Below are 23,472 nucleotides of genomic sequence, written 5' to 3' on the forward strand. Positions count from 1 at the left end.
TCGTCTCAATATGAACCTCCCTACCCCACTGGAGGGTCTCAACCCTTCAGGCTACCCCCTACCCTTCAACACCCTTAAAATGCTCATTATTCATTAATTTTTCATTAAAACAAATCTAAAGACAATGCTAGCAGGATAATATCGTCTCAGTATAGACCCCCACCCCTTCCAACCCCACTAAAGGGTGTCAACCCTGCTGTCAACCCCCTCCCCACCTTCCATCATCCAAAAAGTTCATTAATTTCTTTCAGCAAATATATTGCCATAGGTCAGTTAGTCTCACAGAACCAGAATTATTATATGTCTTGTTGTGTCTACAGCATCCACATGTATAGACACAAATAAAATATCCAGTCAGTTGAAAAAAGACTCGTGAATTAACAAGACATAAGGTGCTGATTCTGTTTGAATTTTTAAAGTGATTTATTTGCAGTATTTTTTACAATATTTTAAAAGGTAAATTTGAATTGACATTTTGTTGTGTGACAGTGGTGGACAACCTGTGTGATGTGGTACATTGAAATAGCTATGAATCATGTGTCGTGTGTGGTTTGGGTCGAGGCTCACCACAGGGATGTCCCACAAATGACAAAAGGTTGTGCACACCTGGTTTATGGCTTGGTACCTTACTGCTCGGTTCATACCCGATGTGGTTGAAGTCAAGTTCCAATAATTCACTTAAACAGCATCAGTGGTCCATCAACACAAAACTGGACCGTACCTGAATGTCACATGTGGGTTAATAGACCTAAAATCAGGCACTAGACCTGTATGACTTTGACTTGATGCCGGATTCGGTTCGTTATTCTTAAAAGTTCATAATGCCAGTCGAGTTAGAAAGCTGAAAAAAATGTTAAAATATTCAAAACTATCACTTAAATTTGCATATTTTTTTTTGGCAATAAAATGTCACAGTTTATGTGTATTGTTGGATAAATCACCGACAGCATTTGCATGCTTAAGAACATTAGAATAAGGATCGATATTTTGGAGAGTTTTTAGGCAATTTTAAACAGAAATTTTGACATTATTTGGTGTAATTTAAGATAATTTGAATAAAATTGAGGAAATTAGTCAAAATTTGGTCAGAATTCACCACACTCTAGTCAAAATTCGTCAGAATTTGGTCAACTTTTGTCAAATTGATCACAAATTTGCCAAAATTCATCAGAATTTGACAAAATTCTGTCAGAATTCTGCACAATTTACCCAAAATTGTTCCGAATTTGGGGAAAATCTGTCAAAATTCACCACAAATTATCCAAACTTCGTCAGAATTCAGCCGAAATCAGCCAAAATTCACCACAAATTAGCTTAAATTTCGCCGAATTCGGCCAAAATCTGTCAAAATTCAGCACAAAAAATGGAGAAATTCCTCCAAATTCGGTAAAATTAGCCAAAATTTGTCAGAATTCGGTTAAAATCTGTCAAAATTCGGCAAAATTCTGTCAGAATTCTGAACAAATTAACCAAAATTAGTCCAAATTCGACCAAAATCTGTCCGAATTCTCAATTTTCCAATCTTTTTTATCAGATTCGACCCCAAAACCCTCAACAAAATGTCCATCAAGCTCCAAATCCTCTCAATCTTCCTCATCATTACCACAACCATCCCAAAAATCTTCGTCGAATCTGTCAAATGCAATTTCAAATATGACGGCGGAATCTACGCGGAATCGATTAATTCCAATCCTCAAGTTCAAAGCTACATCTGCAACATAACATTCACAATTTATGGCGGATACGAGAATCCATCAGAAATTCGCGGCAATCATCAAAGTTCGCGGACCGACACGGATGTCAAAATTATTCAGGCACACGATCCAGTTAGACTTAACGCCATCACATCAGTATTTTGTGATACATTTCAAAATATTGAGGCAATGGAAATTGTGAATACAGAAACTGAGGTCATTGACGAGAATGCATTCCAGAACTGTGCAGCCTTAAAGACTTTATTTGTTCGTGTCAACAAGATCCAAAAACTACCCGAAAATTTACTGACAATTTACTCAAAATTGACAAATTTGTGGCTGAATTTTAATCAATTGACGACATTGCCTGAGAAGCTGCTCAACACACAGTCGGAACTAAAGGGACTGTACCTTGGAAATAATCAGCTTTACTTCCTGCCCAACTTAGTCTTTTACTATCTCGTTAAGCTACAATATCTTGACTTGGGCAACAACAGACTTCAAGTCATCAATCCAAATTGGTTCACAAATCTTAGAATTTTACAGGAACTGAGCATTGATTCCAATCAGATATCCGATTTACCTGCAAATGTCTTTAAACCACTTGTCAGTCTTCAAAGCTTACTGCTGCAGAATAATATCATCAAAAATGTCAATCCTGACTCATTTGTGGGTCTGCAAAGCCTTAAAAGCCTCGTTTTGGGTAATAATCAAATTATGGACCTGCCAGGAAAGATCTTCGCGCCATTAATAAGCCTTGAGATGCTCTGGGTCGACCACAATAGATTGACGACCATCAATTCTTATTCATTCCATGTTCATCCACAGCTGACGACGATTAACCTTGCCAGCAATAAAATTATTGCAATTGACCCAAACCTTATTGACAATACAGCCGTGTCGTACCTGAATATGCTGGACAACGTCTGCTATCAGGATGAGATTACAGGTCGGGACAGGATGAAGCAGTATTTGGTTAGATGCATTGAGAATTATCAGGCACAACAAGTACAATCAAATACATGCGGCATACAACAAGTTGTAGGACGTGGAAATATTATTGGTGGAAGCTATATTACACGTGGTGCCTTTCCATGGTGAGTATTTGTTGGAACTGGATATGAAAATTTAATTGATCTGAATTTTCAGGATTGCTGCTTTGGTAAGGCCTGATGGAAGCTTCTTCTGTGGTGGAACTATAATAAGTGATCAGACAGTTTTAACAGGTTCGTATACAGTCGTTTATAGTCGTGTATAGTCGTGTATATTCGGGTGTAGTCGTGTATAGTCGTGTATATTCGGGTGTAGTCGTGTATAGTCGTGTATAGTCGTGTATAGTCGTGTATAGTCGTGTATAGTCGTGTATAGTCGTGTATAGTCGTGTATAGTCGTGTATAGTCGTGTATATTCGTGTATAGTCGTGTATAGTCGTGTATAGTCGTGTATAGTCGTGTATAGTCGTGTATAGTCGTGTATAGTCGTGTATAGTCGTGTATAGTCGTGTATAGTCGTGTATATTCGGGTGTAGTGTATAGTCGTGTGTAGTCGTGTATAGTCGTGTGTAGTCGTGTATAGTCGTTTATAGTCATGTGTAGTCGTGTATAGTCGTTTATAGTCGTGTGTAGTCGTGTATAGTATGACTTAATACTAATATAGTACATTCTTCTAGCCGCTCATTGCATCTTTGATAAATCCTACTCAAGACCACTTCTTCCCAGAGACATTACTGTCCTAGTTGGCGTTCATAACTTGAATGATAACCTTGAGACTGAAAGAGTATTAAAGGCTGTTCAGACCATTGTGCTGCATCCTGATTGGAACCCGAAAACGGAATCATTTGATGCCGATATTGCTGTTTTTGTGCTCGGTGAGAAAATTATATTTACGAAGTATATCCAGCCAATATGCTTAATAGACCCGAGTTCCTTCATCACAACAATCAATTCCGGTGTCGTTGTTGGATATGGAAAGAGTGAAGATCCAACAAAAGTTCATGAAAATATTCCAAAAATTTTAACATTTCCGTTACACAAAAATGATCAGTGCTTCTTAAGGAACAAATACCTGTCAAGGATATCAAGTCCAAGGACATTCTGTGGCGGTGAAGGACGTGGTCTTGGTGTGTGCAGCGGTGACAGTGGAAGTGGATTGGTCGTGTTTTATGGAAATACATATTATCTGCGCGGAATTGTCTCGTCGGGTCTGTTTACTAGTCGTAATCAGTGTGATGTCAATACATATTCAGTATTTACGGATGTGCTGCCTTATACAGACTGGATTAGTTCCGTTACATCATCAAGTGGTTAAGGATTGACTGGAACTGAAAATTAATTGATTTAATTTTTGATATTTTTTTTATTAACAATTTTAATTGTAATTTTTGAATATATTTAATGTAATATTGATCTATGGACTCTATTAGGTATGCCAGGTCATACATGACACCCAATATCAATAGCTACAATAGTCAAATAGCTCCTCAATCTTTCTACTTTTTCCATCCATTAATTTAACATTTTTATCATCATAAAATAGAAATTCATTGTTTTTAAAGAATAAAGTCGGTCCAATTGGTCTGAATGATATGGCACCTTTGAGATTCTTTGGAACTCCATTCCATCTTTTCATTACACGTGGATAAAATGGATCCATTTTGAGATAATCTGAGTATCGATAGAATCTATTTGCAGTGAATAAATAGGTTTTTTTGTTTTTGGCTGGAAATTTAAAAGAAAAATTTTTAAAAAAATTGAAAAATTCAAAAATTGAAAAATTCAAAAATTGAAAAATTCAAAAATTTAAAAAAATTTGAAAAATTTAAAAAAAATTTGAAAAATTTAAAAAAAAATTGAAAAATTTAAAAAAATTTGATTTTATAAACTAAAAATTTAAAAAATCTATAGATTTGAAAAATTTAAACAAAACTTGAAATTTAAAAATTTAAAGAATTGAAAATTTGAACAAAAAAATTTAAAATTTTAAAAAATTTAAAAATTAAAATTTTAAAATGTAAAAAACGCAAAACTTAAAAAAATTAAAAGTCTAAAAAAATTTAAAATTTGAACAAAATTTGAAATTTAAAAAAATTAAGAGCTTAAAAATCTAAAGAAAATTAATAAAAAAAATTCAAAACTTAAAAAATTTCAAAATATATAACTTAATGAATTGAAAATTTGAACAAATTTAAAAAAAGTTTAAAATTTCAAAAATTAAAAAACACAAAATTAAAAAATTAAAAATTTAAAAATTTAAAAAATTTAAAAAATTTAAAAAATTTAAAAAATTTAAAAAATTTAAAAAATTTAAAAAATTTAAAAAATTTAAAAAATTTAAAAAATTTAAAAAATTTAAAAAATTTAAAAAATTTAAAAAATTTAAAAAATTTAAAAAATTTAAAAAATTTAAAAAATTTAAAAAATCTAAAATTTTAAATATTGAGTTTTTAAAAATTGCACTCATAGAAAAAAGTTAATAACTTTTACTAAAAATGTATGAAAATTTTTAATAAAAGTTAATAAATATACATCTTACTAACTTTTATTAAAATTTAATAAAAATTATTAAAATAATTTTGTGTTTACAAAATTTTAATAAATTTTTTACTAAAATTTAATAATAAGTTAGTAAGATGTATTTTTATTATTTTTTATTAAATTTGTTCGAAAGTTTTAGTAAGAAATTAGTAAAATTTTGTAAGAAAGTTTTTCAAAAAAAAAAAATGATTTTTACTGTGGTTTGCAAACAGTAGTGAGCTATTGGGGTCATAATTAAGATCATTTCTTAAGGTTCATGAAAGAAGGGAACATTTGACACCATTCTTGTCGCATAACATTTTATATGACTTTATATGGGAATTATCATCATACTTGTAACAGTCATTTCTGCATAGGTTTATGAATTATATAAATGTATTGAAACCTTACGAATTTTGTATTTTTTGATAAGAAACCTATAACAGCACAAAATGCTGAAAAACTTTAGAAACTTTTATTAAATTTTAATAAATGATTTTTAAAATTTAATAATTTTTTTTAAAATTTTAATAAAAATTTTTAAAATTTAGTATTTTTTTACTAAAACTTTTATCAATGACGTTTTAATAACAAATTATTAAATTTTTTTCTAAGAGTGTGGAAATTGAAAAAATAGAAATTTAAAACCATAAAAGTTTAAAAATAAAATTATTATTACCCCAAACCATAGCAGCATCAATCTTCTCAATATCCGGATCATTAGTAAATCTCGTCAAATTATAAGCCATATAAATCGGTCCCCTCGAGTCATAAGTGATATATTCAGTTCCAGAAAACATCACAATCTCATTATTCTCATCATTTTCATAAAATGCGTCAATTTTTTTAAATCTTCGCGGTAAATTTGGAAAAATTTTCCTTAATTTTTGTGGAAAATTATCAAACATTTTAAATTTTGAGTCAAATTTCCACACATAATTCGATTTAATGATGTAAAGTTGATTGCTGATGATTCCCATCGAGTCATAGTCGCCTTCACAAAAGTCTGGAACTTCATCTGGTGAGTGGTGCTGGAAATAATGTCAATTTTAGTATTTGGTGCATGGTGTAGTGGCAAAGCCTGGTATGGTGTCACACCATGCATACCTGGTATAGTGTCACACCATGCATACCTGGTACAGTGTCACACCATGCATACCTGGTACAGTGTCACACCATGCATACCTGGTATAGTGTCACACCATGCATACCTGATACAGTGTCACACCATGCATACCTGATACAGTGTCACACCATGCATACCTGGTATAGTGTCACACCATGCAAACCTGGTATAGTGTCACACCATGTATACCTGGTATAGTGTCACACAATGCATACCTGGTATAGTGTCACACCATGCATACCTGGTATAGTGTCACACCATGCATACCAGGTATAGTGTCACACCATGCATACCTGGTATAGTGTCTTACCATGCATACCTGGTATAGTGTCACACCATGCATAACTGATATAGTGTCACACCATGCATACCTGGTATAGTGTCACACCATGCATACCTGGTATAGTGTCACACCATGCATACCTGGTACAGTGTCACACCATGCATACCTGGTATAGTGTCACACCATGCATACCTGGTATAGTGTCACACCATGCATACCTGATACAGTGTCACACCATGCATACCTGGTATAGTGTCACACCCTGCATACCTGGTACAGTGTCACACCATGCATAGTCTGGTACAGTGTCACACCATGCATACCTGGTATAGTGTCACACCATGCATACCTGGTATAGTGTCACACCATGCATACCTGGTATAGTGTCACACCATGCATACCTGGTACAGTGTCACACCATGCATACCTGGTACAGTGTCACACCATGCATACCTGGTACAGTGTCACACCATGCATACCTGGTACAGTGTCACACCATGCATACCTGGTATAGTGTCACACCATGCATACCTGGTATAGTGTCACACCATGCATACCTGGTATAGTGTCACACCATGCATACCTGGTATAGTGTCGCACTAAATTCAAAGACAACTCGAAATTGCTTAAAAAATCCAAGTCTACTTCGAAATCTGCATCCATATTTACCTCATCATCCAACAAGCCCTCTTCAGATGCTTCCTCACTTGCTAAAGCATGATTAGTTGTCGTTGAAATTGTCGATGTAGCTGCTGATGTAATTGTTGTTGTCTCTATTTCAGTAGAATTATGAGTTTTATGATCTACATCTGGTTCAGGTGTTGTTGTCTTGTCTGATTCATCAGTATTGTCTATTAACGTTCGTTGAACTGAAATTGAAGAATTAAAAGGTCAAAGTTTGGATGATGCTTGGGAAAGTGGAGCGGGAGTGGAGCGGGAGTGGAGCGGGAGTGGAGCGGGAGTGGAGCGGGAGTGGAGCGGGAGTGGAGCGGGAGTGGAGCGGGAGTGGAGCGGGAGTGGAGCGGGAGTGGAGCGGGAGTGGGCGGGAGTGGGCGGGAGTGGAGCGGGAGTGGAGCGGGAGTGGGCGGGGTGGAGCGGGAGTGGAGCGGGAGTGGAGCGGGAGTGGAGCGGGAGTGGAGCGGGAGTGGAGCGGGAGTGGAGCGGGAGTGGAGCGGGAGTGGAGCGGGAGTGGAGCGGGAGTGGGCGGGAGTGGAGCGGGAGTGGAGCGGGAGTGGAGCGGGAGTGGAGCGGGAGTGGAGCGGGAGTGGAGCGGGAGTGGGCGGGAGTGGGCGGGAGTGGAGCGGGAGTGGGCGGGAGTGGAGCGGGAGTGGAGCGGGAGTGGGCGGGAGTGGAGCGGGAGTGGAGCGGGAGTGGAGCGGGAGTGGGCGGGAGTGGGCGGGAGTGGAGCGGGAGTGGGCGGGAGTGGAGCGGGAGTGGAGCGGGAGTGGAGCGGGAGTGGAGCGGGAGTGGGCGGGAGTGGGCGGGAGTGGGCGGGAGTGGAGCGGGAGTGGAGCGGGAGTGGGCGGGAGTGGGCGGGAGTGGGCGGGAGTGGAGCGGGAGTGGGCGGGAGTGGGCGGGAGTGGAGCGGGAGTGGGCGGGAGTGGGCGGGAGTGGGCGGGAGTGGGCGGGAGTGGAGCGGGAGTGGGCGGGAGTGGGCGGGAGTGGGCGGGAGTGGAGCGGGAGTGGAGCGGGAGTGGGCGGGAGTGGGCGGGAGTGGAGCGGGAGTGGAGCGGGAGTGGGCGGGAGTGGGCGGGAGTGGAGCGGGAGTGGGCGGGAGTGGAGCGGGAGTGGGCGGGAGTGGGCGGGAGTGGGCGGGAGTGGAGCGGGAGTGGGCGGGAGTGGAGCGGGAGTGGAGCGGGAGTGGAGCGGGAGTGGAGCGGGAGTGGAGCGGGAGTGGAGCGGGAGTGGAGCGGGAGTGGAGCGGGAGTGGGCGGGAGTGGAGCGGGAGTGGAGCGGGAGTGGGCGGGAGTGGAGCGGGAGTGGAGCGGGAGTGGGCGGGAGTGGAGCGGGAGTGGGCGGGAGTGGGCGGGAGTGGAGCGGGAGTGGAGCGGGAGTGGAGCGGGAGTGGAGCGGGAGTGGGCGGGAGTGGGCGGGAGTGGAGCGGGAGTGGAGCGGGAGTGGAGCGGGAGTGGAGCGGGAGTGGAGCGGGAGTGGAGCGGGAGTGGAGCGGGAGTGGAGCGGGAGTGGAGCGGGAGTGGAGCGGGAGTGGAGCGGGAGTGGAGCGGGAGTGGAGCGGGAGTGGAGCGGGAGTGGAGCGGGAGTGGAGCGGGAGTGGAGCGGGAGTGGAGCGGGAGTGGAGCGGGAGTGGAGCGGGAGTGGAGCGGGAGTGGAGCGGGAGTGGAGCGGGAGTGGAGCGGGAGTGGAGCGGGAGTGGAGCGGGAGTGGAGCGGGAGTGGAGCGGAGATGAGCGGAGAGGAGCGGGGAAGAGCTGAATCCATCCCTCTTTCCCAAATATCAACTTACTATACAACTGATACAATCCCAATATATCATCATAATCCAATTGTGCCGGTGATACACCCTTATAATATGGAAACATAACAGCATTATAAACAGGACTATGTGCCAATCCTAAACTATGTCCAAGCTCATGAACAGCAACTGTCATAAAATCAACACCATCATTTAATGTTTGTGATCCTTTCTTCCAATTTTCATCATTATCAAAATGTATATCACCACCATATGAATTCTCCTCATATGGATAAAATGCATGTGCTAATATATTACCAGGTCCATCAAATGGATATCTATCACCATGATAATAACTACCAAATGCAATAATTATATCAGCTGATGTATCATTAATTCTTTTAAATATTAATCGACTATATAATGACCAAGCATCAAATGCTTTTGTTATTGCTGATTCCATTTCAGTTTCATTAACTTTTGGACTGTAATTGGCTATGCTGTTGAAGATAATTGAGGTTAGTTTTGGATTTGGGGTAGCTAGACTCAATAGTCAAGGGATATTCTATGTCATTTTGATCTACTGACTATCACTGGTTCTCTAAAGTAGTGGATATGCCACCAAATAGTCAATTAAGGTGCATTATGTCACTCAGTAGCCATCCTGTCTGTCTATAAGTCCATAATCAATCTCATACTCACAAATATGTAATCTTACGCTTCTCCCAATTCTTGGCACCAACAACAAAACGCTTTTTACGCTCACTAAAGCTTAATACATCCTTAACACCACACCTTGGTGCACTCAATAACTTTATTGTCTCATCAGTCATAACTCCACTTGGATATAATCCACCAAAACGTTGAACATTTTTAATTCCATCAATAATTGCATTTTCAGCATATAATGACTCAGCGACAAGACCTTCTCTCATGTCAATTGGATTATTTAGATATCCGTATGTTTGCATGAATGCGATCTGTGTATTGTTAATGTATATATGTGATGTAACAGGAAGAATGTCAAGTGCAATGCAAAAAATAATAAATAATAAATAATATTGTTTGAATGGGGATTGATAAGGAGATCGTAGTAAAGTAAGTGAATGAACAAGTTGGAGAGTAATTTGAGTTGGTGGTGGTTGAGGCGCATTTTTTTTTTTTTTTTGTGAAATTTTACTGTATTGTGTTAAAGTTTGGGGATTTGGCCATGATTGGATGGGAATTAATCATTGAGACTGACTAAAAATAAATTGAATTTGTCAAAATTGATCTAAAATTGACAAAATTTGCCAATAATTACCAAATTTGACGAAAAAAATGACAAAAATTTATCAAAAATTGATAAAATTTTACTGAAATTGACCAAAAACTGACCAAAATTGACTTGGAATTTGGACAGTTTGCCAAAAATTTATCAAATTTGCCAAAAATTGATCAAATTTGCCAAAAATTGCTCAAAATCTGACAAAAAATGATCAATAATGATCAAGTTCAATTGAAATTAGCCAAAAATGAACCAATAATGACCAAATTTTACTGATAATCTTCAAAATTTGACCAAAATGACAACAATTGATTGAAATTTGACAAAAACTGATCAAAAACTACCAAAATTTGACTAAAATTTGCAAAAAATGATTAAATTTGGCTAAAAAATGCCAAAAATTTATCAAAAATTGACCAAAATTTGTCAAAATTTGACAAAATTTGAACCATTTTGGCTAAAACTGATCAAAATTTGATCAAAATCTGACAGAAAATGACTAAAATATGCCAAAAACTGACTAAAAATCACCGAATTTGGCTAAAAAATGATTAAAATCTACCAAAAATTGATCAAATTTGACTGAAATTGACCAAAAACTGGCCGAAATTGACTAAATTTGGCTATAAAATTACCAAAAGTTGCCAAAAAACGACCAAAATTTGCCAAGCACCGACCAAAATTGGTCAAATTTAGCTCTAAATGTCCAAAACTGACCGAATTTTATTAAAACTCGCCAAAAACTGACCAAAATCGACTTAATTGGGCTAAAAATTACCAAAATTGATTAAATTTGGCTAAAAATTGACTGAAATTTGATGAATTTCACTCAATTTGGCTAAAAATTTGACTAAATTTGACTAAATTTGACTGAAATTAATCAAAACTTGACCAAAATCTGACTGAATTTAATCAAAACATGACCAAAATCTGACAAAAAATTAAAAAAAAATGACTAAAATTAGCTAAAAATCATCAAAATTGACCAAATTTGATCAAATTAGACCTAAATTACCCTAAATTGACCAAAAATTAATTAAAATTACCAAAAAACTGACCAAAATTGTTCAAAATTCCAAAATTTATCCACAAAATCACCAATCAGTCCCAATTAGTCCCAAACTGACCCCTCAAATCACTCACAAATCACAACAAATCCCTTATCAGCAATATATTCTAATTTAATATTTTTTTATTTTATTATTTTCTCACCAATTTGTCTGCATTAAAGTCATCAATTCCATTATGTCTTAAACTTTTTTTGGTAAATGAACTAATCGGTGCACAGTGGATCATCAAAAAAATATTAAAATATCCAAAAATTACAAAAATTTTCATTTTTTTTTTTTTAAATCTTTATTTATTTTTATTTTTACAACTAATCGCAAAGCACACTCGATTGAATCTGAATGAATGAGTAGAAAAATAATCGCAAAAAAAATTGAGAAAATTGAGAATATTTAAAAAATTGAGAAATTATTTGATGATGAATAAAATGAGTGAATCAATTGGTAATTTGATGTGTAATACAAACATGTTGTGTAGGTGGTTGGATGGTGCTTATGACTTGTCATTAGCTTAGGAGTCCGATTGTTCAAATTGCAGTAAAATTACAATATATGAGAAGATTCCGGTACAAATCTGAAAAGAAACATAAATTATTGTTTATATCTAGACATCTACCCTATAATCTAGGCATCTACCCTATAATCGAGTCATCAACCCTATATTCTAGGCATTTACCCTATATTCTAGGCATCTACCCTATATTCGAGTCATCAACCCTATATCCTGGTCATCAACCCTATATTCTAGTCATCAACCCTATAATCGAGTCATCAACCCTGTATTCTAGGCATCTACCCTATATTCGAGTCATCAACCCTATATCCTAGTCATCAACCCTATATCCTAGTCATCAACCCTATATCCTAGTCATCAACCCTATATTCTAGTCATCTACCCTATATTCGAGTCATCAACCCTATATCCTAGTCATCAACCCTATATCCTAGTCATCAACCCTATATTCTAGGCATCAACCCTATAATCGAGTCATCAACCCTATATCCTAGTCATCAACCCTATATCCTGGTCATCAACCCTATATTCTAGTCATCAACCCTATATTCTAGTCATCAACCCTATAATCGAGTCATCAACCCTATATTCTAGGCATTCACCCTATATCCTGGTCACCAAAACGACACCAGTGACTCAACTATGTATAATGACTAAAGTCACAAAGAGAAATGCATCAAACACCTGTCATACAAATCACTTTATCATGACATATTCAACAAGATTAATTTAATCAAATTATAATTTGTACAGGTACTTGAGAATCAAAGCTCTTTATCAAGTTCAGGAAGGTCATTAACTTGACAATTTTGAAGGCAAAAAGACCTTTTTATTGATTTTGTGCTGTAAAAATTTTGTGAATTATTGAGGATTTGTTTAGGTAACTTGACTTTATTTTAGTCAACTTGATTTTGGTCTAGTCAACTTGATTTGAGTTAATTAAATTTTTTTTCACTCAAGTCAACTTGATTTAGGTCTAGTCAACTTGATTTGGATCAAGTCAACTTGATTTGACTCTAGTCAACTTGATTTGACTCTAGTCAACTTGATTTGAGTCTAGTCAACTTGATTTGAGTCAAGTCAAGTTGATTTGGGTTTAGTCAAGTTGATTTTGGTCAAGTCAACTTGATTTGGGTTTAGTCAAGTTGATTTTGGTCAAGTCAACTTGACTTAAATAATTTCAGATCGTTGTGCATCCAACATGATCAACATTTCCTGCAAATTCATTGAATTTTCATATAGACATGGCGAGAACATTTACGGATGTTGGATTAAAGATCAAAATATCCCAAAAAATCAACAAATTAATTTAATTAGTCAAAATTTAAGTGAAAAAACAATCAACGATGTAAATTGCATTCAATTTGACAGTTGTACAATGTCAAAAATTCCACAAGGATTAACAAAAGTCTTTCCAAATTTGACAATTTTAGAAATTCACAATTCAAAGTTAAAAAAATTGTCAAAAAATGACTTAACGGAATATAAAAATTTAAAAAAATTAATATTTACAAGAAATGAGCTTGAATTTCTACCTGGTGACTTATTTGATGGATTTAAAAATTTAGAATTTATAAGTTTTTGGAAAAATAATTTAAAATTAATTGATTTTAATATTTTGGATGGACTTGACATGCTTAATCATGTTAATTTTAGTAATAATCCAAATTATACAAAATGTTACTCAATTTATCATGTTTATAGATCAAATGCAAGTCTTGATGATGTAAAATTAGAATTAATTGATAAATATCCAGCATGTTTAAGACGATTTGATAATCATTTGGATGTTAGTGCTGTACATGACAGTCATGATATTTTAAATCAAATTATTTTACAATATTTTATAATGTTTTTCATTTTTTATAATTTTAGAAAATAAATATGCTTATTATTCTTGAAATTTCCATACTTTACACCTTCTCCTCCCATCTCCCCCCTATCTCCCCCTAATCTTCTTCAAGCTCCCCCTATCTGCCCCAATCTCCCCCCATTTCCCTCCATCTCCCCTCCATCTCCCCCCAATCTTCTTCAAGCTCCCCCAATCTCCCCCCATCTCCCCACAATCTCCCCTCATCTCCCCCCAATCTTCTTCAAGCTCCCCCAATCTCCCCCCCCAATTCCCTCCATCTCCCCCATCTTCCCCAAATCTTCCCCAAGCTCTCCCTATCTTTCCCAATCTCCCCCTTTCCTTCCCCATTTCCCCCCATCTCCCCTCCATCTCCCACCATCTCTCCCAATCTCCCCAATTCTCCCCCCATTTCCCCCCATCTCCCCTCCATCTCCCCCCATCTCCCCCCAATCTTCTTCAAGCTCCCCCTATCTCCCCCAATCTCCCCCCATCTCCCTCCATCTCCTCTCATTTCCCCCATCTCCCTCATTTCCCCCCATCTCCCCTCCATCTCTCCCCATCTCCCCCCAATCTCCCCTCATCTCCCCCCAATCTCCCTTCATTTCCGCTCATCTCCCCCCTATCTCTTCCAATCTCCCCAAATCTCCCCCCATCTCCCCTCAATCTTCCCCAAGCTCCCCCTATCTCCCCCAATCTCCCCCCATCTCTCTTCCATCTCCCCCCAATCTTCTTCAAGCTCCCCCTATCTCCCCCAATCTCCCCCCGTCTCCCTCCATCTCCCCCCATCTCCCCTCATATTCCCCCAATCTTCTTCAAGCTCCCCCTTATCTCCCCCCCATCTCCCCCAATCTCCCCCCCATCTCCCCCAATCTCCTCCCATCTCCCCCCATCTCCCCTCATCTCCCCCCAATCTTCTTCAAGTTCCCTCTATCTCCCCTAATCTCCCCCCATTTCCCTCCATCTCCATCCATCTACCCCCAATCTTCTTCAAGCTCCCCCAATTCCCCCCATCTCCCCTCACCTCCCTTCCATCTCTCTCCTATTTCACCTCATCTCCCTCAATCTCTCCAATCTCTATCCCATCTTCGCTTCATCTCGGAAATAGGCAATCGACATCCAACGACGGTCGTTGAGTGGATATAGATAACGACGATGATATTTCGATACTCAAATAAGCATTTTAAAGCACTAATGATACATATGAATCTGAATATTTGCCCATTTTTATTGAATATGTTAAATTTTCGTAACGGTTTTTAAAAATTCAAAAATAAAAAAATACATGATTAGACTTTTTGTTTTGTTTACTATTCAACAGGTTGAAATTTAATTTTTAATCATTATTTTAGCATTTGCAGTATCTAACAGTAAGTATTGAGCTTTAAATAATAACAGTAGTAGTGGAGTGTATTCAAAGGGTACTATTTTGGCCGAAACTCTTCACAACAGTAAAACGCCTTTAATTTACTAGGCTTTTTTGAGAAATAGTTTAAGAATTCATTTTATGAATCGACCGAAGACGAACGAAGACGAACGAAGACGAACGAAGACGAACGAAGACGAACGAAGACGAACGAAGACGAACGACGACGAACGAAGACGAACGAAGACGAACGAAGACGAACGAAGACGAACGAAGACGAACGAAGACGAACGAAGACGAACGAAGACGAACGAAGACGAACGAAGACGAACGAAGACGAACGAAGACGAACGAAGACGAACGACGACGAACGAAGACGAACGAAGACGAACGAAGACGAACGAAGACGAACGAAGACGAACGAAGACGAACGAAGACGAACGAAGACGAACGAAGACGAACGAAGACGAACGAAGACGAACGAAGACGAACGAAGACGAACGAAGACGAACGACGACGAACGAAGACGAAAAATGGACATCAAAAGCTGCTTTGATACCTTTACATATAATCATGGCGAGAAACTCTATGGATATTGGATTAAAGGAAGGCAAATAGCAGAAAACCAAGATTTAAAAATTATTGGAAATCATGAATGCGGAAAAGGAGATTTGGATGTATTTCATGTTAGATTTGAGAACTGCTCGATCGTGAAAATTCCTCAAGGACTCACCAAAAAATTTCCCAACTTGAAAAGTCTTGAAATAAATAATTCAAAGCTTAAAAAAATCAGCAAAAATGACTTGGAAGAATATAAAAATTTAAAGGCATTTTTTTGTCCTGAAAATGAGCTTGAATACCTGCCAGGTGACTTGTTTGAGGGGTTTAAGGATTTGGAGTATATTAGCTTCAGGTCAAATGATTTAAAAGTTATCGAACCAAATATTTTGGATGGATTAACAAGCTTAAAAGTCGTCAATTTTAGTCAAAATCCCAACTATGACAAAATATATTCAATTTATCCAGTCTATGACTCTAATGCAAGCCTTCAAGAAGTCAAAGATGACTTGAATGAGAAATTCATCGCAAGATTCAAATTTTTGGGTTATTTGAAAGAATCTGAGCAAAAGTTACAGCAACAAGTCCAAGAACTTGAAAACTTGGTCGCAAAACTAAGCACACAGTCATTGCTAATTAACGACTTTAAGTCCTTCATCAATGACGAAACCACAAAGGACTTCCACATCCAAATTGGCGATCACAACTTCCCAGTCCACAAGTTCCTGATTGCAGCACGAAGTCCAACTCTGGCTGAATTGCTGAAAAACAACCCTGGAGTTGGAAATCTGAAATTAATCGACATTCCAGTGGACATTTTTGAGGTTATTTTAAAATTTCTGTACACTGATGAACTTCCAGGTGTCGATGGGATGAACTATTTGCATCTTTTGGCTGCTGCTGGGAAGTTAAAGATTGAGGAACTGAAAAAGTATGCAGGAAACAAAGTCATTGACAATATTGACGACAACAATGCTGTTGAGATATTAAGACTCGGTGTCAAGTACCAAAATGACGAAATGAGACAAAAAGCATTTAAAAAAATCAAGGAAATGTATCCGAAAATTAATTTTAAGGACGAATGGGCTGTCGATCCAGAAAAGGTGAAAAAAGTTATTGAAAAATTTATTGAAAAAGAGGAAATGATGCGGAAAATTGAGGAGGAATTTGAAAAATCAATAAATTTGGATTTGTAGGAAGGAAGTCGTCCACAAAAGTCATTTTAGATGCCATAAATGGACATAATAAATTTTTAAATATTTTTTGTAATTAAAATTGATAAATTTTAATAAAAACAGTTATTTTTCAAATTATTAAATTTTTGTGTCACTTCCCAGAATTGATCATAATTAGGTTGTGACTCCTTAAATATAAATCAATACTTACCTCTGCAAAATACTCAATGTTTAACTTGTGCGTATCCATTACATAAAATCCAATTGGTTGCATCAATATTTGATCAGATAAGAAGCTTAGCGCCTTCATTTCCTCTACGTTATAATCCTCACAATTTACTTTCCTTAAAGCTTCTTTTAAGTTGTTCATCTTACGAGAAATTTGAGAAAAAATTATTATTAAACGGTCTCTTTTGGTCTCTCTCAGTCTCTCTCAGTCTCTCTCAGTCTCTCTCGGTCTCTTTCAGTCTCTCTCAGTCTCTCTCAGTCTCTCTCAGTCTCTCTCAGTCTCTCTCAGTCTTTCTCAGTCTCTCTCAGTCTCTCTCAGTCTCTCTCAGTCTCTCTCAGTCTCTCTCAGTCTCTCTCAGTCTCTCTCAGTCTCTCTCAGTCTCTCTCAGTCTCTCTCAGTCTCTCTCAGTCTCTCTCAGTCTCTCTCAGTCTCTCTCAGTCTCTCTCAGTCTCTCTCAGTCTCTCTCAGTCTCTCTCAGTCACTCTCAGTCTCTCTCAGTCTCTCTCAGTCTCTCTCAGTCTCTCTCAGTCTCTCTCAGTCTCTCTCAGTCTCTCTTGGTCTCTCTCAGTCTCTCTCAGTCTCTCTCAGTCTCTCTCAGTCTCTCTCTCTCTCAAGGTCTAAGTCACAAAAGCTTTGTCAACTCACAACAATCTCCGTTCGATCACAACAAAAGCACAATGAATAAATGTAAGCAATTTCCTCAATTGTATTATTCATAACAGTAAATATGAAAGCATTAACATGCAATTGTCCAGTAAATAATGCATAAAAACGATAAGCTCGTCTCACCAAACACATTATAATAATTGAAATAATAATTGGTAATTGAACTAAAACTGACTCATTAATTAATTTAACCATTTTAATAATTTCTATATAGCACTTCCTTAAAATTAAAATTTTATAAATTTTTTTATAATTTTTTAAATTAATTTTAAATTTTTTCTCATTTTTAATGACATTTGTGATAATTATAATATATAAATTAATAAAATCAACATAAAAGCAATACTTAAAAATAATTAAACTTATAATAATTGATCCAATAAGTTTAGTGATGCACATCATAGCTGAATGTGGGGTAAAATTTGTTAAAATTTGTGGTGTAATTTCAATAATTAAAAGTCCAGTAAAAATTATTATTAATCTTGTCCTCATGACGTCCAGCAAAGTTAAATAATTTAATTTTATATTAATTTTAAATTCAAATTTTAAAAGTTCGTTAATTTTTGACGCTTTTTTATAAATTTTAATTATTTTTTTAGTTTTTATGAATGACTCGAGCATTGATATGATGATGATTAAGTAACGTCCGGTATATGTGATGATTTTAAACTCATATTGTAGGACATTATGGGATGACTTGACATCCTCAAAATTAATAAATCCATAAATGTAATAGTAACTTGATATCAATGAATATGTTGGAAATGCCAATATGAATAAAATTATAAATTTTTGCTCATTTGAATCAAATTTGTGATTGAGTGAAAAATATTGAAGACCAAAGAACTGAAGTGGACGAAGCACTGAATTGAGAATTTTTAGATTTTTCACCATTTTGAATCTGTTTTCGTGTTCAATTCATTCACAACTGAGTCATGGACATGAAATGCAATTACTAATGCAGTTTTTATCATTATTGGAACTGACACGCAAGCTTTAATCCACTAGAAAGAGAGAAGAGAGAAGAGAGAAGAGAGAAGAGAGAAGAGAGAAGAGAGAAGAGAGAAGAGAGAAGAGAGAAGAGAGAAGAGAGAAGAGAAAGAGAGAAGAGAAAGAGAGAAGAGAAAGAGAGAAGAGAAAGAGAGAAGAGAAAGAGAGAAGAGAAAGAGAGAAGAGAAAGAGAGAAGAGAAAGAGAGAAGAGAAAGAGAGAAGAGAAAGAGAGAAGAGAAAGAGAGAAGAGAAAGAGAGAAGAGAGAAAGAGAGAAGAGAAAGAGAGAAGAGAAAGAGAGAAGAGAAAGAGAGAGAGAGAAAGAGAGAAGAGAAAGAGAGAAGAGAAAGAGAGAAGAGAAAGAGAGAAGAGAAAGAGAGAAGAGAAAGAGAGAAGAGAAAGAGAGAAGAGAAAGAGAGAAGAGAAAGAGAGAAGAGAAAGAGAGAAGAGAAAGAGAGAAGAGAAAGAGAGAAGAGAAAGAGAGAAGAGAAAGAGAGAAGAGAAAGAGAGAAGAGAAAGAGAGAAGAGAAAGAGAGAAGAGAAAGAGAGAAGAGAAAGAGAGAAGAGAAAGAGAGAAGAGAAAGAGAGAAGAGAAAGAGAGAAGAGAAAGAGAGAAGAGAAAGAGAGAGAGAAAGAGAGAAGAGAAAGAGAGAAGAGAAAGAGAGAAGAGAAAGAGAGAAGAGAAAGAGAGAAGAGAAAGAGAGAAGAGAAAGAGAGAAGAGAAAGAGAGAAGAGAAAGAGAGAAGAGAAAGAGAGAAGAGAAAGAGAGAAGAGAAAGAGAGAAGAGAAAGAGAGAGAGAAAGAGAGAAGAGAAAGAGAGAAGAGAAAGAGAGAAGAGAAAGAGAGAAGAGAAAGAGAGAAGAGAAAGAGAGAAGAGAAAGAGAGAAGAGAAAGAGAGAAGAGAAAGAGAGAAGGAGTAATCAGGTTTTCTGTTTACTTTTCATTCTCAACTTGTGTTGTCTCAGTTAGTGCTTAAAAGATCACAATTCTCCGACATTTTAATAGTATTTGGTCATCAAAATGAATCTAATTCTTGTGTTAATCTGTGCATTATCATCCACAACAATCGAAATAACAGCACAAAGTGCAAAGTGCATCTACAGCTACAACAATCATTTGACATACAGCTATAAAGTCATAAATGACACATATTATGATTGCTATTTAGACACAACACATGAGACACATGACGTCACCGTCACACAAATTGTTGGACAACATTTAACAGGTTTTGGTGATGCGGATGTCAAATGGCTTGGCAAATATCATTCAAATAATAAATTAAAGACATTTTCATCAATTTTTTGTCAAAAATTTAAAAATATTGAAACAATTGAGCTGGACGACGTCAAATTGGAATCAATTGATGTAAATTCGCTGTTAAATTGTCAAAATTTAAAAAAATTATCATTAAATTATAATAAAATTGATGAAATTTCAAATAATTTACTGATAAAAAATTCAAATTTGACAAATTTGATGATAAAATTCAATAAATTAACGACATTGCCTGAAAATGTGTTCAAAAGTCAAGAAAATCTCGAATTATTGTATTTGGATAACAATCAAATAAGTTCAATTCCAAGCAACATTTTTGACCCACTCGTGAAACTTGAAGTTTTGGGTCTAAGCAGCAACATGATTCAGTCACTAAACCCCGATTGGTTCCGGCATCTAAATCACCTTAAACAGCTCAAATTGTACGAAAATCAAATCACAAAAATTTCATCAAAATGCTTTAAATTCTTAAAAAAATTGGAAAATTTGTGGATTTTTGACAATAAAATTATGATTTTAAGTCCAGACAGCTTTGATGGTCTTCAAAATTTACAATTGCTTAACTTACGTAACAATGACATTGCCGATCTGCCTGCTGATGTCTTCACATCATTGACGAATCTACAGGAACTTAATTTAGGCGGTAATAAATTGACGACAATTCATTCAGATTCCTTTAGTCACGTTAATCATATTAAGGAATTGAATCTACAATACAACAGAATCAATGCGATTGATAAAATGTTCATTGACAATTCTGATCTGTCAATTGTTGACATGACAGGTAACATTTGCAGTCGGATGCTTGCGATCACATGGAGTGAGGCAATATTGAACCTGAGAGACTGTTTTGATAACTACAAACCAAGGAGGTTGACTCAAACGAACAATGATTTTATTTTTCCATTATTTCGTAGTCTTAATTTAACAACAAGTTCGAATTCTTGTGGTAAGGCCATTACAGGTGTTGGAAATATCGTTGGTGGTATGCATATTCCACGTGGAAGTTTTCCATGGTTTGTATTTTGTGTTTAATGGGTTATATTAGCTTCTTGCTACTTTCTCGTTATCTTCGTGTTATCTTCTCGTTATCTTTCTCGTTATCTTCGTGTTATCTTTCCGTTATCTTTCTGTTATCTTTCTCGTTATCTTCGTGTTATCATTCCGTTATCTTTCTCGTTATCTTTACGTTATCTTTCTAATTATCTTTCTGTTATCTTCATGTTATCTTTTTCGTTATCTTCTCGTTATCTTTCCATTATCTTTGTGTTATCTTTCTCGTTATCTTCGTGTTATGTTTCTGTTATCTTTCCGTTATCTTTCCGTTATCTTCGTGTTATCTTTCTCGTTATCTTCGTGTTATCTTTCCGTTATCTTTCCGTTATCTTCGTGTTATCTTTCCGTTATCTTTCTCGTTATCTTCGTGTTATCTTTCTCGTTATCTTCGTGTTATGTTTCTGTTATCTTTCCGTTATCTTTCCGTTATCTTCGTGTTATCTTTCTCGTTATCTTCGTGTTATCTTTCCGTTATCTTTCCGTTATCTTCGTGTTATCTTTCCGTTATCTTTCTCGTTATCTTTACGTTATCTTTCTAATTATCTTTCTGTTATCTTCATGTTATCTTTTTCGTTATCTTCTCGTTATCTTTCCATTATCTTTGTGTTATCTTTCTCGTTATCTTTGTGTTATCTTCCTGTTATCTTTCTCGTTATCTTTCTCGTTATCTTCGTGTTATCTTTCCGTTATCTTTCCGTTATCTTTCTCGTTATCTTTGTGTTATCTTTCCGTTATCTTTCTGTTATCTTTCTCGTTATCTTTGTGTTATCTTTCCGTTATCTTTCCGTTATCTTTCTGTTATCTTTTGATCAAAAATCTCACAATTATTCCCAGGATTGCTGCATTAGTGTTTTCAACTGGTAACTACTTCTGTGGCGGTACTTTGATATCAAATCGTAAAGTATTGACAGGTAAAGTGTCACATTTTGACTAACTACACTCACTACATTAGTTAACAATCTTTACAGCTGCTCATTGCATCCAAGATAAACAAGAAAAAATCCCAAAATCACCAGGACAATTTCTAATTCTACTTGGAATTCACGACCTAAAAACATCGATTGAGATTGGTAGAATTCCATATGCCATTCAAAAAGTCAATATACATCCTGATTGGAATCCACTGACTGTGTCATTTGATGCTGATATTGCTGTCCTTGTAATCGAACGTGATATTACATTTAATGAATATATTCAACCAATTTGTATGCCAAAATCTAACATTAATGATATAAAGACAGGCTTAATTGTTGGATATGGTAAAAGTGAAGATGAAAAAAAAATTCATGAAAATATTCCAAAAATTATTAATACTCCAATTCATACAAACGAGCACTGCTTTTTAAACAATTTAAATTTAGTTAAAATTTCAAGTGAACGAACATTTTGTGGTGGTTCGGGTACAGGTGTTGGTGCGTGTAGAGGTGACAGTGGTAATGGATTATATGTGACTGATGGTAATGCTTATTATCTTCGTGGTATTGTCTCATCGTCAATAATTGGTGGACGTTATGGATGTGATGTTGATACATATGCTGTATTTACTGATGTTACTAAGTATGTCGACTGGATTGATGGAGTGTCAGTTGATGTTTTTTAGTACCCATATTGGTATATGGAGTCAGAGGTAAGAGTAGGTAAGGGGTAGTGGGTAGAGCAAGGGGTGTGGGTAGGCAAGGGGTAGTGGGTAGAGCAAGGGGTGAGGGTAGTCAGGGGTGTGGGTAGTCAGGGCTATTGGGTAGTCAGGGCTAGTGGGTAGTCAGGACTAGTGGATAGTCAGGACTAGTGGGTAGTCAGGACTAGTGGGTAGTCAGGGCTAGTGGGTAGGCAGGGATAGTGGGTAGTCAGGGCTAGTGGGTAGTCAGGGCTAGTGGGTAGTCAGGGCTAGTGGGTAGTCAGAGCTAGTGGGTAGTCAGGGCTAGTGGGTAGTCAGGGCTAGTGGGTAGTCAGGATTAGTGGGTAGTCAGGGCTAGTGGGTAGTCAGGGCTAATGGGTAGTCAGGGCTAGTGGGTAGTCAGGGTTAATGGGTAGTCAGGACTAGTGGGTTGTCAGGGGTAGTGGGTAGAGCAAGGGGTGTTGGTAGTCGGGGGTGTGGGTAGACAAGGCTTGTATAGTAGCAACCTCATCAACCACCCTAACCCTCTGGATACGCCCTTTCTTCCCACCCTGAATACAACCCCAGACCGGAGTGACTTCCAGAGTGACAGAATTCGATTCAAATCCATCAATCTACCCCCTCTTCTGAGTACGCCACTCCTAAATCACACCATTATGTACCACACCTTACTAATTCCATTATTAATCCTTTACAATCCCCTGAAAAATCCAATAAAATAGCAATTCACTCTTGTTGTTGTTAATTATTGAATAAACATTATGAATATTGTTGTTGTTTTTGACAAAACATTCCATAAAATCATCAATTATTGTT

At 37.0% G+C, this 23,472-nt stretch overlaps 2 protein-coding genes across 4 annotated transcripts; one reads left to right on the top strand and one right to left on the bottom strand.

The window, feature by feature from the left end:
* The first annotated feature begins 346 nt into the window (after nt 1–346).
* On the top strand, nt 347–22,713 carry LOC139085701 (uncharacterized). The gene is made up of 11 exons (XM_070633868.1): nt 347–456; nt 1,535–2,791; nt 2,844–2,920; nt 3,364–3,996; nt 9,929–9,986; nt 13,580–13,664; nt 15,216–16,840; nt 18,103–18,133; nt 19,713–21,001; nt 21,876–21,952; nt 22,010–22,713. Exons 2-11 carry the CDS (start codon nt 1,560–1,562, stop codon nt 22,639–22,641), a joined length of 5,739 nt encoding a protein of 1,912 aa, XP_070489969.1. The 5' UTR covers nt 347–456; nt 1,535–1,559; the 3' UTR covers nt 22,642–22,713.
* LOC139095665 (matrix metalloproteinase-25-like) lies at nt 3,337–11,678 on the bottom strand. 3 transcript variants are annotated; one of them, XR_011544897.1, is made up of 8 exons: nt 11,507–11,678; nt 9,730–10,007; nt 9,079–9,527; nt 7,285–7,484; nt 5,886–6,237; nt 4,286–4,411; nt 3,759–4,014; nt 3,337–3,619 (listed from the first exon to the last, which is right to left on the bottom strand). XR_011544897.1 is itself a non-coding variant. In XM_070647214.1 (7 exons), exons 1-7 carry the CDS (start codon nt 11,630–11,632, stop codon nt 3,998–4,000), a joined length of 1,548 nt encoding a protein of 515 aa, XP_070503315.1. In that variant the 5' UTR covers nt 11,633–11,678; the 3' UTR covers nt 3,337–3,997. The 3 variants fall into 3 exon arrangements, 2 of the variants coding, with proteins under 2 accessions (XP_070503315.1, XP_070503234.1); XM_070647214.1 differs by having other exon boundaries at nt 3,337–4,014; XM_070647133.1 differs by lacking the exons at nt 3,337–3,619; nt 3,759–4,014 and having other exon boundaries at nt 4,029–4,411.
* Nucleotides 22,714–23,472: the final 759 nt, after the last annotated feature.

This window comes from Chironomus tepperi, unplaced genomic scaffold (genome assembly GCF_022539635.2).
Source record: "Chironomus tepperi strain 1889 unplaced genomic scaffold, CSIRO-AGI_Ctep_v1 contig_7, whole genome shotgun sequence".
NCBI lineage: Eukaryota > Metazoa > Arthropoda > Insecta > Diptera > Chironomidae > Chironomus > Chironomus tepperi.

What these genes read in the sequence shown, in the direction of transcription:
- LOC139095665 (XM_070647133.1), bottom strand. Translation starts at nt 11,632, where the DNA reads ATGAAAATTTTTGTAATTTTTGGATATTTTAATATTTTTTTGATGATC. An exon ending in AAGCGTAAGATTACATATTT is followed by an intron (nt 9,528 to 9,729) that starts GTGAGTATGAGA and finishes TATCTTCAACAG; the next exon opens with CATAGCCAATTACAGTCCAA. An exon ending in AGGGCTTGTTGGATGATGAG is followed by an intron (nt 6,238 to 7,284) that starts GTAAATATGGAT and finishes CATTATTTCCAG; the next exon opens with CACCACTCACCAGATGAAGT.
- LOC139085701 (XM_070633868.1), top strand. Translation starts at nt 1,560, where the DNA reads ATGTCCATCAAGCTCCAAATCCTCTCAATCTTCCTCATCATTACCACA. An exon ending in CCACGTGGAAGTTTTCCATG is followed by an intron (nt 21,002 to 21,875) that starts GTTTGTATTTTG and finishes AATTATTCCCAG; the next exon opens with GATTGCTGCATTAGTGTTTT. An exon ending in AAATCGTAAAGTATTGACAG is followed by an intron (nt 21,953 to 22,009) that starts GTAAAGTGTCAC and finishes CAATCTTTACAG; the next exon opens with CTGCTCATTGCATCCAAGAT.